We start from the raw sequence: 15,691 nt of genomic DNA on the forward strand, positions 1-15,691 counted from the left end.
GCACATCTGCACACCGTAACACTTCTCAGCATTCTTACTCAGTATTCAGGACAATATTCCCATGACAGATACATCGAGTAGGTGACAATTCTAAAGACAGAGAGAACTGCCACTACCTTACACTATCAATTTCCACTCAGCCTTCTTTTCTTTAGTTTCAATGATCTCAACTCCTTTAGCTACTCCATAAATGGTGACATGCTGGCTCAGCAAATATAAATGTTTACACTCAGTTATTACAATCCCAAATAACGTTCGTAATTGGCACTCATAAAAAATCAATTAATATTTATTTTGATAAATCTCCTTCCACACTCAGATTGATGAAGCGTTTGTTATTGTTGAAAAAGGAAGCCTTCATTATATTGCTACTCACTGTCAATCGTTGGTCATTCTGCCCCCTCTTAAGATCTTTATATGCCAAACCTTGGGTCATTACAGTCATTTTCATTTTGTCAGCTTAATTAATTTGAAGGTTACTTGAGTTTTATTACATAAAATAGCAATTCTAATGTTAAAATGTTTTAAGAATAGTTTTTAAATAAATAGTAATTTATCATTCTGTAAGGCTAGATATACTAAATTTGTTTTAAAGTGTTATGATCATCTTTAAAAACAAAGTATCTTAAAATAGTTATGTCACAAGGTATTAAATATCACATACAGGAATCCTAAGATTCCTTAGATTCTCTTATCTTAGATGTGAAATTAACAAGGAGAAACAATTTCTAAAATTGTCCTTTCAACTAGAAATTATCTTTAGAACATTTAATTTTCATCTATCACCATCATTGTTATATAGTCCTTGTAATGAATTGAATTTGATTCTGGATCAATTGCAGCAGACAACATTTCTTCCATTTCCTCTTGAGAAAAAGGCTCACCTCAGAGAGACAAAAAGGAAAATTTATCATTTATGATCATCTGATTTTTTCCTTTCTCTTTCCACTAGTCAGCTTAACAGCCATGGAGCCCCACAAACTCCCACAATGTCACTAGTTACGCTCCCTGGAGCTGCAGAGCCAGGATATCACGACAGTCCAGAGGTTCAAAGAGAAGGCTATTGTACACCCTGGCAGATTCTGGACTTCTTTTAGCCTGCAGACGTCATAGATCAAGCAACCTCCAGAACGCGTCATTTCAGGCAAAACAGTAGGAAGACACACAGATATCACGAACAAGGTTATTTATTTAGATGAAAACTTTTGAAATTACCAGAGGATCAACTTGACGCCCCAGTATTTGATGAAAGATGGAAGGAAAATAGCCGATGGTTAAAGCACAAGTTTGGATTCACATGCTGGCTGCCTCTTACTCGCTCTAAGGTCTTGAGCAAGTCACTTAACTGCCCCACACCTTAGTTTACCTGTCTATAAAATGGAGGTGATAATGACACTACCTATCACAGGGATGTCATGAGGATGAAATGGGTTATGATTTGAATGGGATGTACAACAGTACCTGGCATATGAGCAGCAACATGTAAGTGTTTGTTTAAAAAACTGTTCTGAGCTCTTCCCTCCTGCTAAACACTGTCTGATGCAATACACATTCCTGGACACTTAGGGACTTCTATCTTGTAGGAACTTGATTCAATGTGATTTATTTTGTTTATCATATGACATCCTGGGCTGTAAGAATGCATATTCTCAAACTAGCTGATACTTTGTGGATATTGTGAAGAGCGTGCAAGTAACTTGAATCTATATTGCTATGTAGCACAAATTTACTTAAAAACAATTTGTAGAATTCTGAGACTCTCAAAGTAGCAATTCTTAAGCACCTATTTTACCAAACTAGTCAACTGCTATTACACTTAGCTGATAGGTCCGTTATATTAAATCATAACTTAGATTTGTATAGTAATTTACATCTTACATATTACTTCCAAACATATTGGTTCATATATGTAGAAGGTTTGTAATAACACTTTTTGAATGAATAATTGAAACCATATATATTCTTACTTGCAAATACCTGTCCTATGCTTGGTCCACTGAGATACTCAATAGTTGATCTTTAAGTACCATGAACTCTCTGTAAACATATCATTTTTGAAATTATCACACAGTACCTCCAAGTAAACCACGTGATTGCACCATCTCTGTCTACACTGCAGTCTGTTCTGATTTTTCTGTTTTAGTCAGTAGTGTTACCATAATACTTGTCATTGAGGGCAGAGCCTTGATGTTACTTTTGATTCGGCTCTCATCCTTGTCACCTACACTCTGTTACTCACCGTGACCCCTGGATCCTGCCGTAGACAGTCCTACTGTACCAATCCCTTCTCCCCATTGCCATTTCTGCTGCCAGGTCAGGCCTTTATTTGGGTGCCTTCAGAATGCCGAAATAACCTTTTAACTGGCCTCCCTAGTCCAACCTCTTTCTCATGCATCTAACAAACCAACCAGCACCAGAAAAACCTTCTCACAATCACTCATACACCATGTGACTCATCTGCTTAAAAGCCTATAATACTTCTCCAGTGCCCACAGGTGAATTCCAAACTCCTGAGCCTGGGACTCCACAATTTAGTCCCAGTAAATCTACTGAAGTTAATTTCCTGCTGTTTGCCAACATTACCCTCTGGGCCAGCTAGGCTTATTTTCTCTCTGAAATAGCATGTTCATTCCTACCTCCCAATTTTTGTTCAGACTGTTTTACATACATTAGCCCCTTCACCTGGTCTTTATCATCTACTCATTCACTCATTCATTCAACAAACATTTGTTGAGATCTACCGTGTGTGAGGGAATTAAAACGCACCAGAGTTTACCTCTGCCCTCAACTTAACCATATACATTCTACCCTCTCAAAAAAACTATTTTTTCTTTAAGTCTTCCCAGACCAAGCTTTCCAGGCTGGTCCGGCCCTGGTTGATCTTCTGATATTGATTTTTCTGTTGTCTTGTATTGTGAATTATTTTATGTTAGTTTTATCTCCCCAATAAGATTGTAATATCCTTGAGAGAGGAAGTAGATTTCAGTATCATTATACCTTACTACACTGACTAAATCCTAAACGTACAGTAGGCACACAACAGTAGGAAAAGCTAACTGTTTGGGCCATTTTGACTAAACTCATGTTGCCTAATACATAACCTAGGATTTACTTTCTTTAAACTAATCCTTAGGATTAAGAAGCTGCTGCTTTGAAAGTTGTAACATCCCCATCACAATTAATCCCTAAGATAATTTTAACAACAGCATAAGAGTTCTTGGGTGGCAGCTCTGATGGTCGTGGCATTCTTACCCTCACTCCCTGTACTCCGTCTAAAGGTGGATCAAGTTGGGATGGTCAAACCAGTCATGCGTGTAGATGCAGTCTTAGTCTTCCCTACTCCAAATTACTTGCACTTTTGATTCTGTCACAAGTGATTAGCAACTGAGTCATTCAGGACTCAATGTGTGAACCAGGGAGCTCTAGCTCTGTATGGGAGAAGGCAAGGTGACCAATATGAGGCTGGCTTCAGGAGACTGTCCATCAGGCTACTGACCTTCAGGGTAAACAACGTTACACATCAGCCTAGCAGAGAGAATTCCTAAAGGAAATACGTTGGCATATATGTGAGTGTGCAGGTTTTACGTGTGTGCGTATGCATATATGTATGATGGGCCATGATCGAAACAAATATATATGGTTCAATTAACATTAAAAAAGGAAATGTTTAGTGTTAAAAAATGACCTCAGTATTCAGTTGAGGTTACATTAGCTGTAACTTCACCGACAGAAAAGCTCTTTAAAAAGGAAATTTTACCAGCACTGTGGGAGGCCAAGATGGATGGATCACCTGAGGTCAGGAGTTCGAGACCAGCATGGCCAACATGGTGAAACCCATGTCTACTGGGTTATTAGTAGAGCATGGGCATGGTGGCCCGTGCTTGTAATTAGCTGGGCATGGTGGCCCGTGCTTGTAATCCCAGCTACTCAGGAGGCTGAGGCAGGAGAATCACTTGAACCCAGGAGGCAGAGGTTGCAATGAGCTGAGATCGCGCCACTGCACTCCAGCCTAGGCAAGAGAGTGAGACTCTGTCTCAAAAAAAAAAAACAGGGAATTTTTATATACTTCTATTCAAATCTTCAATCTAGGAGGAGGCCTTCATTTACAGTGATTGATAGTTCATGTTTTCCAGATGGCATATCTTTTATTCTGGAAATGCTCTGAAATTATGCCTGAAATGATAGAAGTAATCACTATGCTTCACAAAATCCTACGAGACAACAACCGATCTCCCCTTTCCCTACTCTTTGTCTTCTTAACCCCCACAGAACAGAAACCATCCCCAAGCCAAAATAGTAGGAACAGTAAATAACTTTTTAACCAGAACAACTGATTTTAAAGTATCCCCTATAACTTTCGCATAACTGTTAACAAATTATTAATTCCTCACATAAGTCATTGTGATAAGTCATGAATCATGCTTACCTTCTTCAGTCATATACTTGATCAGTTCGTCCTTAGTAAGAAACCCACGTTTAGCTGAATCTAAAACCTAGGGGAAAAGAAAAGATAGATACATATTTTTTCATTTGGTGAATTAAGTTCTACATGATGAATTTTTCATATACACGTGTATATAAATATATGTATTTATATATGTATATGTATATAAGCTGGAGTTTACATACCTCAAAAGCTCGAAGAAGGACATCTTCTGGAATTGGTCTGTATCTATAATTATGCAATAAAATGAGTAAATGCCACAGTATTTACTGCAGTCTCTATATAATAAATCAGCAGTCTCCAACCTTTTTGGCACCAGGGACCAGTTTCACCAAAGACAATTCTTCCACAGACCAGGGAGGGGGAGGGATGGGTTGTGGATGAAACTGCTCCATCTCAGATCATCAGGCATTAGATTCTCTTAAGAAGCGTGCAACCAGTCCCTGGCCTGGTGGTTGGGGACCCCTGTAATAAATGACCACATAAAACAAAACAGGGCTGGGCGCAGTGGCTCACGCCTGTAATCCCAGCACTTTGGGAGGCCAAGGTGGGCAGATCACCTGAGGTCAGGAGTTCGAGACCAGACTGGCCAACATAATGAAACCCTGTCCCTACTAAAAATACAAAAATTAGCCAGGCGTGGTGGCGTACATGCGCCTGTAATCTCAGCTACTCGGGAGGCTGAGGCAGGAGAATCGCTTGAACCCAGGAGGCAGAGGTTGCAGTGAGCCAAGATGGTGCCACTGCACTCCAGCCTGGGTGACAAGAGTGAAACTCTCTCTCAAAAAAATAAAATAAAATAAAAGCTGCTGATATATTGGGATGAGAATACTCGCCTCACTGAAATCTTTTTGGATTTCTGGATATGAAAGTTGAAATACCTCAGCCCCACAGGAAATACTTAGGGCCAAATCACTGACATGTTTGAAGTTATCTATTCGCTTTTTGGAAATCAATTTATCTGGGCATAAGACTTCTACGATGAATGAACTATCATAAGCTAATGCTATATTTTTGCTAGCAAAATATTAGGATTCTTATTTATCACTGATAATTCAAAACAGAATATAATAAGAATGTTGATTTACGATTTTTGTAGCTTATTTACCCTCTAATTATGCTTTGCTTAGGATAACACTAATGTGGTTGATATTTCTAAGCATGTACCAACTGGCAGTTCAGAAGTATCTTGAAAGGTTAGAGGGAGGCCACCTTAAGATACACCGGTTGAGTGTAATATACAAAGTGAAAAAGTCAAGCGTCCTGAAATGAATGGATTCATAATTCAGATCATTACTTTGCCTTAACAATCGCATTTACTTACTTACCTCCTTTCTAGTAGTATTTCCGTCATCACCGGAAGAAATTTTTCAAATCGAATGTATCCAGTGGGTTCTTCTTCTTCTACCTAAACATTCAATAAGTAAACAGCCATTTATTCATTCAACAAATGTATTCAGCAACCACTTTTTCCAAGCACTGTAACAAGTGCTGGAGACCCTGGATGGTGAGCACGCTGGGCATGACCCCTGCTCACAGAGCTGGTACTTTAGTTCTTTAAGATTTCTCTTCATCATTCAACTTGAACACAGCTGATACTCTGATAAGGGAGACAGACATTAATCAAGAAACGCAACACAAATCCACTGTGAACTGATGTAAGCACAATGAGGGGAAGGAGCATGGGTCTGTAAGAATAGTCAATAAAGAACACTTGGCCGGGCGTTGTGGCTCACGCCTGTAACTCCAGCACTTGGGGAGGCCAAGGCAGGTGGATCACTTGAGGTCAGGAGTTCGAGACCATCCTGGCCAACATGGTGAAACCCCATCTCTTCTAAAAATACACAAATTATATGGACGTAGTGGTGCACACCTGTAATCCCAGCTACACGGGAGGCTGAGGCAGGAAAACCACTTGAACACGGGAGGTGGAGGTTGCAGTGAGCCGAGATCGCACCACTGTACTCCAGTCTGGGCAACAGAGCGAGACTCCATCTCAAAAAATAAAGAAAGGAAGGGAGGGAGGGAGGGAGGGAGGGAAGGACACTTCTTAGACCAGGAGACCAGGGAAGTCATCCATGAGGAAATAACACTCCAGCTGACTTAGAAAGGATGAGTAGAAGGTGATGAGACAGAGACAGCAGGGGAGAGACAGTCACCTAGAGGAAACTGAATATGCTGAGACTCCGCGCCGACACATTGGAGGCTAGGAGGCTGGAGTACAAGGGGCAGGGAGAAGGCTTCAAGACAAGGCTAGGAAGAGAGACAGGGGCAAGACGGCAGGGCCTTCTTGTCCATGACAGTGATAAGGTTGCTAGCCTAAGAACAATGGGAAATCAGTGACGGTCTCATAGATGCAGGTTTTGAAAGAAGACACTGGTTGAGGGTGAGGCAGCTTCTTTGGTAGTTCAAGCAGATATGACAAAGGCGTAGATTGGAGTGACGGCCATCGAGAAGGAAATGGATGGCTTCAAAAAATATTTTAAGAAGTGAAATTGATAGGACCTGGTCCTGCATTCATTATGAATAAGGATGGAAAAAACAGAGGATTCAAGGATGACTCCCAAGATTCTGACTTATACCACTGAGATAAGGTCATGCTTTTCCCTGAGATAAGGAACCCTGAATGAGGCACCAGGTTAGGGGACCAATCACCATCTCAAGGACCAACTACATCTTAAATCATCATCATATGTATTAAGTACCTACATGGTAAATAGAACTTTGTCACACCACCACGAGGTTAGAAGACTATACCTGAGAAAGAGAATGTTTGGCACTTAGCACTATTAAATGAGAACGAAACAGATCCCTGCCCGTGGGTTCAACTTAGATGGAGTGGCTGAACAAAACACCATTGACCTTAACTTTGATGTCAGGCTATCTATAAGGAGCTGTAAATTTTCCACTCCCTTTCAAAAATCCTATTAAAAGGCTCATAGATCCCAATTCAGCAGATGAGCTTAGGACAGATTTATTCTTTGAGCAAAAACAAACAAGCAAACGAAAAACTATAGGTTCCTGCTCAGTGGAACACATCATCATCCAAATGACTCCTATTTTTTCATGTTTATACTAGATTCACACCTAGCATGGTGGAACCATCAGACTCCACTCTCAACAGAAAATGCAATGCATTCAGTGACAGAATTGTGTGTTTCAGGATTTCTGAGTCCATCTATTCATGAACAATTGTCATCAGTTGCCTCTAGGTCCAAGGCGAGCATTTTGCAAATTAACGTTCACATGGCTCTGATGCGCTTGAGTAGCACTCTGCAACTCCCTACTCAGGAGCCGCAGACAAATACAATGCCAATCTCATGAGGTTATCTCCAAAGGGGAATTTTAAAATTAAAATGTTGAGCTGCTATTCTGGTTACTCCAGAAATGTGCTCCAGAAGCGAGAGCAATGGTTTTCTTCATTTCCTCCCACCACCAACAAACCACTGTAGAGCAGCGGTCTTAACCTTCAAAAGATCAAAACCCCTTTTTAGCTTACATGCACCCTGATCAAGCTACAAACTGTTGTTTGTTGTTCCAAAGGAAGTTCAACTCTATAATTCCATCTCCATCAGGGAAGAACTCACAAATGACACATAATACATGCCTCATATCGCTTCCCCAGGTTCCCTCACGACTTTCACAAACCCTCAGGGATGTGAACATTATGGTGCAAACTCCGCAGATTCTTTCTTGCCTAATAGATCTTTGTGGAACCAAAATTACACGAAAATAAGTTAAAACAAAACAGCCAACTAGTCAGAATAGCAGACAAGTCATAAATGTTCTTTGTTATTGTTGTTTTTAAAGAGGGACAATGAATAAACAGGCCTTGTGGTTAGAAAATAAGAAGAAAAATGGTTATGACCATCTTCAACTTGGGCAGAAATTAACATCTTTCTATGACCCAACACTGTCCTCTAGAGGCCATATCCAATTTGTTCTTCAGCACAAAAACATGTATAAGCAATGGCATTAAAAACAATATAATTACATAATAATTCCAAGTACAGCATTCATGGAATGTTTAATATAGACACTATTTTATATTATAAAAGGATGTTTATATTTGAATAATCTTTTGATTTTAGAATAGCTTTAGATATACAGAAAAGTTCCAAATACAATACAGAGTTCCCATATACCTGTCACTCAGTTTCCTCTATTTTTTTTCCAGTCTTATTGAGGTATGATGGACAAATAAAAATTGCATATATTGAAGGTGTACCACACGACGTTTTGACATACATACACTTTGTGAAATGATTACCACACAGGCTTATTAACATATCCATCGACTCACTAGTTACCTTTTTTGTATGTGTGGGGAGAACACTTGCGATCTACTCTCTTAGTAAATTTCAAGTATAGAATAATTATTAACCACAGTCACCACGCTGTACATCAGAAATTGTTTTTCTTATCACTGAAAGCTTGTACCCTTTGACCAACATTTTCCCATCTCCCCTACCCTCACGTCTGGTTAACTATCCATCTATTCTGTTTCCATGAGCTTGACTTTTGAAAATGTAACAGAGATCATGCAGTATTTGTCTTTCTGTGTCTAGCTTATTTCACTTAGCATAATGTCCTCCAAGTTTATCCATGTTGTTGCAAATAGCAGGACCTCCTTTTTTAAGGCTGAATAATATTCCGTTACATATGTACATATATACACACCTTTTGTTTATCCACTCATTTGTCTACAGATATGTTGTTTCCATATCTTAGTTACTGTGAATAATGCTGCAATAAACATGGCAATACAGCTAGCTCTTAGAGATTCTGATTTTATTTCTTTTGGGATTTATACCCAGAAGTGGGATTGTTGGATGATATGGTAATTCTATTTTTAGTTTCTTGAGAAACCTCCATAGTGTTTTCCATAGTGTCTGTGCCAATTTACATTCCCACCAAGAGGTTCCTTTTTCTCCACACCCTCATCAACACTTTTGTCTTTTTGACAGTAGCCATTATAACAGGTGCGAGGTGATATCTCATTGTGATTTTGGTTTGCATTTCCTTGATGAACAATGATGTTCATATACCTGTTGGACATTTGTATGTCTCCTTTGAAAAAATGTCAGGTCCTTTTTTCCATTTTTTTTAAAAATTAGGTCGTTTTTGTTTTTGCAACTGAGTTGTCTGAGTTCCTTATATGTGTTGGAATATTAACCCCTTATCAAATGTATGGTTTGCAATATTTTCTCCCATTCCATAGGTTGCCTTTACATTTTGCTGCTTGTTTCTTTTGCATGCAGGAACTTTTTAGTTTGACGTAGTCCCACTTGTTTATTTTTGCTTTTGTTGCCTGTGCTTTTGGTATCATATCCAAAAAATCATTGCCCAGACCAATGTCAAAGAGCATTTTCCCTATGTTTTCTTCTAGTTTTATGGCTCCAAGTCTTACATTTAAATCTTTGATACAGCTTGAGTTGATTTTTGTGTATGGTGTGAGATAAGGATCCAATTTCATTCTTCTTCATGTAAATAACAGTTTTCCTATCACCATTTACTGAAGACATTATCCTTTCCCTATGGTGTATTCTTGGCACTCTTGCTGAGGATTAGCTGACCATTTATGCATGGCTTCATTTATAGGCTTTCTATTCTGTTCCAACAGTCTATATGACTGTTTTTATGCCAGTACCACACTGTTTTGACTACTATTGCTTTGTAACATAATTTGTAATTTCATTTGTGATATAATTCATCTATCATTAACTCTTACATTATGGCACACTTGTCATAACTAATGAATCAGTATTAATTTATTATTAGTCACTAAACTCCAAACTTTTTTGGATTCCATTAGTTTTTCTAAACTGCATTTTTCAAATATGGTATATTCCAATGTCATAAAAAAGAACAAGAAGTATAGGGTAGATGTTTAATCATGCTGATACCTTGATCTTAAACTTTCAGCCTTGAGAACTGTGAGACAATACATTTCTATTGTTTAAGCCACTCTGTGTGGTACACTATCAAAGCGGCTCTGGCAAACATTATAACTAACATATATTCTAAATATATATGATATATTTTTATCCAAAGACTTTGAATCACTATCATCAAGCAGAAGTCTGATCAAGTTTGAATCACTATCATCAAGCAGAGTAGATACTGAGAATTCAGAACTGTATTTCACACCTGTAATCCCAGCACTTCGGGAAGCCAAGGTGGGTGGATCTCCTGAGGTCAGGAGTTTGAGACCATCCTGGCCAACATGGCAAAATCCCATCTATACTAAAAACACAAAAATTAGCTGGGCATGGTGGTGCACACCTGTGGTCCCCGCTACTCAGGAGGCTAAGGCAGGAGGATCTCTTGAACCCAGGAGATGGAGGGTGCAGTGAGCCTAGATCACACGACTCCACTTCAGAGCAAAATTCTGTCTCAAGAAAAAAAAAAAAAACTGTATCTCACAGAGTTGATGCAGAAGTGCAGAAAAAAATGGTGCAATCTGAACCTATTTTCTCCAGGAGAAAACTCAATTATACTGAAATGAATTCAAGAAAGATTCCGTATATTATATCAGACATGTATGAAAAGACTACAAAGTCATTGCATTTCTTCACTTAAATCAAAGTCGTGTTGGGAAAATTCACTTGACTTCTTTCTGTATTGGTCAGAATCTTTTTTAAAAAATAGATTCTACAGGACTAGGTATGAAAAGCAAATATATAGATAAATAATTTAAAAAGACATTACCTTTCTTATAGAGAAAAATCACAATATATTCCCCATGTTAAACCAATAATAGTTAAGAATGTTATTAAAATTCATCCTCTAGCTTCAGCATGCTCATGTCTAATACAGGGGGAACAGTAACCTACAGGATGGTTGTGAAGGTTCCATGAGATACAAAGGTGCTTTGTGAACTGTGAGAGTAGATGATGATGACGATGATGACAATGTTCCATGAGATATGAAGGTGCTTTGTGAACTGTGAGAGTCGATGATGATGATGATGCTCCATGAGATATGAAGGTGCTTTGTGAACTGAGAGTCGATGATGATGATGATGTTCCATGAGATACGAAGGTGCTCTGTGAACTGTGAGAGTCGATGATGATGATCGATGATGATGATGATTTCTACCAGCAGTGTACACACTTCTGGTTCTATGACATGTAATGACACTTTTTCCTAAAAGACTCAATCACCGGTGCTGAAATTTCAGGCACATCCTCACTGACCCACCATGTAGACCCACCTGTTTATACAGACGTTTGCCTCTGTCACCTATCCGTAAAACGCCACATGGAATGTGGCAATTCAATATGATAATGTATGGAATTGCTAGGCACATTTAATACCTTCTCCCTCACCCCTTGTTGCCTCATCCCATGTCTAGAGGACAGGGTATGTGGGTTAGCAGTGATGCTTCCACCTCTGCTGTTTCCCCACATGGCCTCTTTGGACTGAAAAAAAGGCGAGAGTAACAAATATCCACCAAACTCCACATCCCTCCCTTCAAAAGACAGAAGAAACTCACAAAATACATCCATCCTGTTACTGCAAACATGAATGAGACAAAGTAAGTTAAATCTAGTTTGTTTCTTCTAAGAGAAGGGCCAATGTGGAGCAGTAATTTAAAAGTAACCCAGGCAGCATTTATGAATGTAAAGGAAAAATGTCTCCGCCGGAAGACCCCTCAAGTGTAGCCTGCTAAAAGTACCATGTGCAGGGAATTCATCTTCATAGTGTGCCAGCAGATGCTCACCTGGAAAACCAAGGCCCTGATACACCTGGCTTCTCCTCTCCAAAGAACTAAGGTGGAGTAGGTGACCTGAAGAAAATATACTGCCTTCATTGCCACACAAAGGGGCCCAAATGCTGGAGGCTAACACAGTGCCTTCGGGCACGCCGCCGTCTCTCCGCTCCCTCTTCCCCAGTATGGAGCAATCTCAATAAATATGGGGGGACTTTTTAATAGTATGAACATTTATCTCAGCCTCAAAGCATGTGGCAAATACTGTGCTTCTCACTCTACTTTGGTCTAAATCAATTTTCTTAATCCATTTTGGATTTGAGGAAATACAGGCACGGAGAGGTTAAGTGCCTATCTGAGGGCGTCAGAGTCAGTCAGGTGTTTTGATGGGATCACAGCCTGGAGTTCTTCCATTTCCATCAAGAAATCATCAGGCCATCTCTTTTCTCAGAACAGCATTATTTATTTTAATGCTGAACCCACTGAATAGGCACAATATAATAAAACACACCGTGAAAATTCATTTTTCCCCAGTGACACAACAATCAGTCAATAAACTGAACTATTTCATGCTTCACAAAAAACAAGATAATGTCAGTAGTTAAGATGGTTTATAAAGCATCTACAGTTCAACTAGCTCTAGGTCACCAAATGAGATATACATGCGAATTTTTAAAAACTATTTGTAGTAAAAAATATAAAAACCATGAGATAGTTCACATTAGGCTCTAAATAGTATATATACAAATTTTGACATAAACTATGTTTCAAAACCAAAACATAAACACAATTTAGGAAATATTTCTTTACCTTGAATAAAATAAAATCACAAAAATTGGCATTTACCAAAAATGTTGTATTTACAAAGAAAAAATTTTAAAGCCACTTACTTTGGAAAAATTATTTATTCTAAAGATTCCAGAGGCTGTTGTGCAACCATGAGACTACACGCGCCTTCTGGGTTATAAATTCCTTGCCTATTTCAGTGCAAGTGTTAAAAATAGATGAATCATCAGAGATTCTAAGAATCAACAGGTGGCTAAATCCGGTACTTAGTAAGGTCCCTTCCAACTGAGAGTTTCTCCAATTTGAAGAGACGGGGAAAGGTTGCATCAGTGCCTGTCAGGCCATTAATTTCCCTGTTTGAATCCTCTGAGGGTGGGGCTTCAGGGGCGCCAGCTACACTAATTGTTTCATCCTCTTCAGCTCCAGTTTCTCTACTGAACTGTGAGTGACGCTCCCCACGCCAAGTAGAGTTTTTTTGTATTTGATAAGGCAGCAGGTGTTGGAACAGTCACCTCACTAATGTACTCTTCAACCCCACTCAGACCAAAAACAATGATGGAAAGCTGTGTTGCGATATAATTGGAGGAAAAGCTTTATTCTGGGTTGCAATTAATTTAAGCAAAGGAGCAGTGGTTAACACAGTAAATATCTGAATATAGTGATGAAAAAAAGTGAGCCTCCTTTCCTTAATGAGAAAATCCCCTAAAGGAGTTTTGGTCAAGTTAAATATATAAACTTTACACGTCCACAGACATATTTAAGATCACGTATGTAACAACGTTAATTTAAAAATATCGCTCTTTATTTTTACATTGCAAAAACCAACTTCATTCAAACTTTCCACATGCATCTTCAATAGTGTCTTTGTGACCACTAGACAACTTTTTGAATGATACAATGCAGTTTTCTTTTCTTCTTGTTCTTGTTACAGAGATAATAATAATACATGTTCTTTGTGGAACAGTGAAAAACACAGAAGAGCACAAAGAATACAAATCACTCTGGGATTTGATCCTGTCATGTATAGATCCCTTCTGTATATACAGTGCTGGAGAGCTGTGTTTTAGTTTTATGTTTATTAATACAATGCTATATCCACATATTATATTTGTGTATGTATTATATATAACGTATATATATTTTTTAGCAAGAAATAGAATTCTAGCCTCTTTTTATTTATTTATTTTATTTTTTTTACTTAACACACTGTGAACATCTTATCAAGCCATTAGTCTTTTTTTTTAATTAACAAACTTGAGATTGGTAAGAGCAGTTTTAGGTTCACAGGAAAATTGAGTAGAATGTCCAGACAGTTCCCACATACCACACCCCCTCCCCTGGGTTGCTCTCCCCATGCCCAGCCTCCCCTACAATCAGCATCCCCACCACAGTGGCATATATGTTAAAAATTAATGAAGCTGGCCAGGTGCAGTAGCTCAGGCCTGTAATCCCAGCACTTTGGGAGGCCGAGGTGGTCAGATTACCTGAGGCCAGCAGTTTGAGACCAGCCTGGCCAACATGGTGAAACCACATCTCTACTAAAAGTACAAAAATTAGCTGGGTGTGGTTGTGCATGCCTGTAATCCCAGCTACTCGGGAGGCTGAGACAGGAGGAACATTTGAACCTGGGAGGCAGAGGTTGCAGTGAACCAAGATCACGCCACTACACTCCAGCCTGGGCAACAGAGTGAGATTCTGTCTCAAAAATAAATAAATAAATAAAACTACATTGATATCTCTTTATTACCCAAAGTTCATAGTTTACATTAGGCTTCATTCTTTGTATTAGGCTATTCTTGTATTGCTATGAACACTTGAAACTGGGTAATTTATAAAGAAAAGAGGTTTAATTGGCTCACAGTTGTGCAGGCTGTACAGGAAGCATGGTGCTGGCATCTGCTTGGTTTCTTGGGAGGCCTCAGGAAGCTTCCAGTCACGGTGGAAGGTGAAGGGACAACAGGCACATCACAAGGCCAGAACAGGAGCGAGAGAGAGAGTGCGGAGGGAGGAGCCACGCAGTTTTAAATGACCAGAGCTTGTGTGAACTCAGAGCTTATGTGAAGTCATTTATCACCAAGGGGATGACCCAAGCCATACATGAGGGATCTTCGCCCGTGATTCAAACACCTCCCACCAGGTCCCATCTCTGACACTGAGGATTACATTTTAACATGAGATTTGGGCAGGGGCAAATATTCAAACCATATCACTCTTGGTGTTGTACATTCAATGGGTTTGGACAAATGCATAACAACAAGTCTCCACCATGATGGTATCACACAAAGGAGTTTCACTGCCCTCAAACTCCTCTGAGGCCAGCTGTGGGGGCTCATGCTTGTAATCCCAGTGCTTTGGGAGGCCAAGATGGGAGGCTCACTTGAGGCCAGGAGTTTGAGATCAGCTTGGCAACATGGCAAAAGCCCATCTCTACAAAAATTTAAAAAATTAGCTGGGCATGGCATGTGCCTGTAACCCCAGCTACTTGGAAAGCTGAGGTGGGAGAACTGGCACTCCAGCCTAGGTGACAGAGTGAGACCCTGTCTCAAAAAAGAAATAAAAAAGGTTTCTTCCATGTATTTTCATGGCTTGATGACTCATTTTAGTGCTGAATAATTTTCCATTGTCTGGATGTACCACAGCTGATTTATTCATTCACCTACTAAAGGACATCTGGTTGCTTCCAAGTTTTGCCAATTATGAATGAAGCTGCTGTGAGCATCCGTGTGCAGGTGTTCGTGTGGCCGTAA

General features: G+C 39.4%; 1 protein-coding gene across 1 annotated transcript in view; it reads right to left on the reverse strand.

The window, feature by feature from the left end:
* Positions 1 to 273: 273 nt before the first annotated feature.
* EFCAB2 (EF-hand calcium binding domain 2) overlaps positions 274 to 15,691 on the reverse strand; it is a 134,621-nt gene continuing 119,203 nt past the window's right edge. The window contains exons 5-8 of the mRNA XM_026455123.2: positions 5,773 to 5,852; positions 4,630 to 4,672; positions 4,427 to 4,493; positions 274 to 884 (exon numbers count right to left, since the gene is read on the reverse strand). Of these exons, the coding sequence (XP_026310908.1) occupies positions 769 to 884; positions 4,427 to 4,493; positions 4,630 to 4,672; positions 5,773 to 5,852 (306 nt within the window). The 3' untranslated portion in view covers positions 274 to 768. The remainder of the gene's footprint in view (positions 885 to 4,426; positions 4,494 to 4,629; positions 4,673 to 5,772; positions 5,853 to 15,691) is intronic.

This window comes from Piliocolobus tephrosceles, chromosome 1 (assembly GCF_002776525.5).
Source record: "Piliocolobus tephrosceles isolate RC106 chromosome 1, ASM277652v3, whole genome shotgun sequence".
Classification (NCBI taxonomy): Eukaryota; Metazoa; Chordata; class Mammalia; order Primates; family Cercopithecidae; genus Piliocolobus; species Piliocolobus tephrosceles.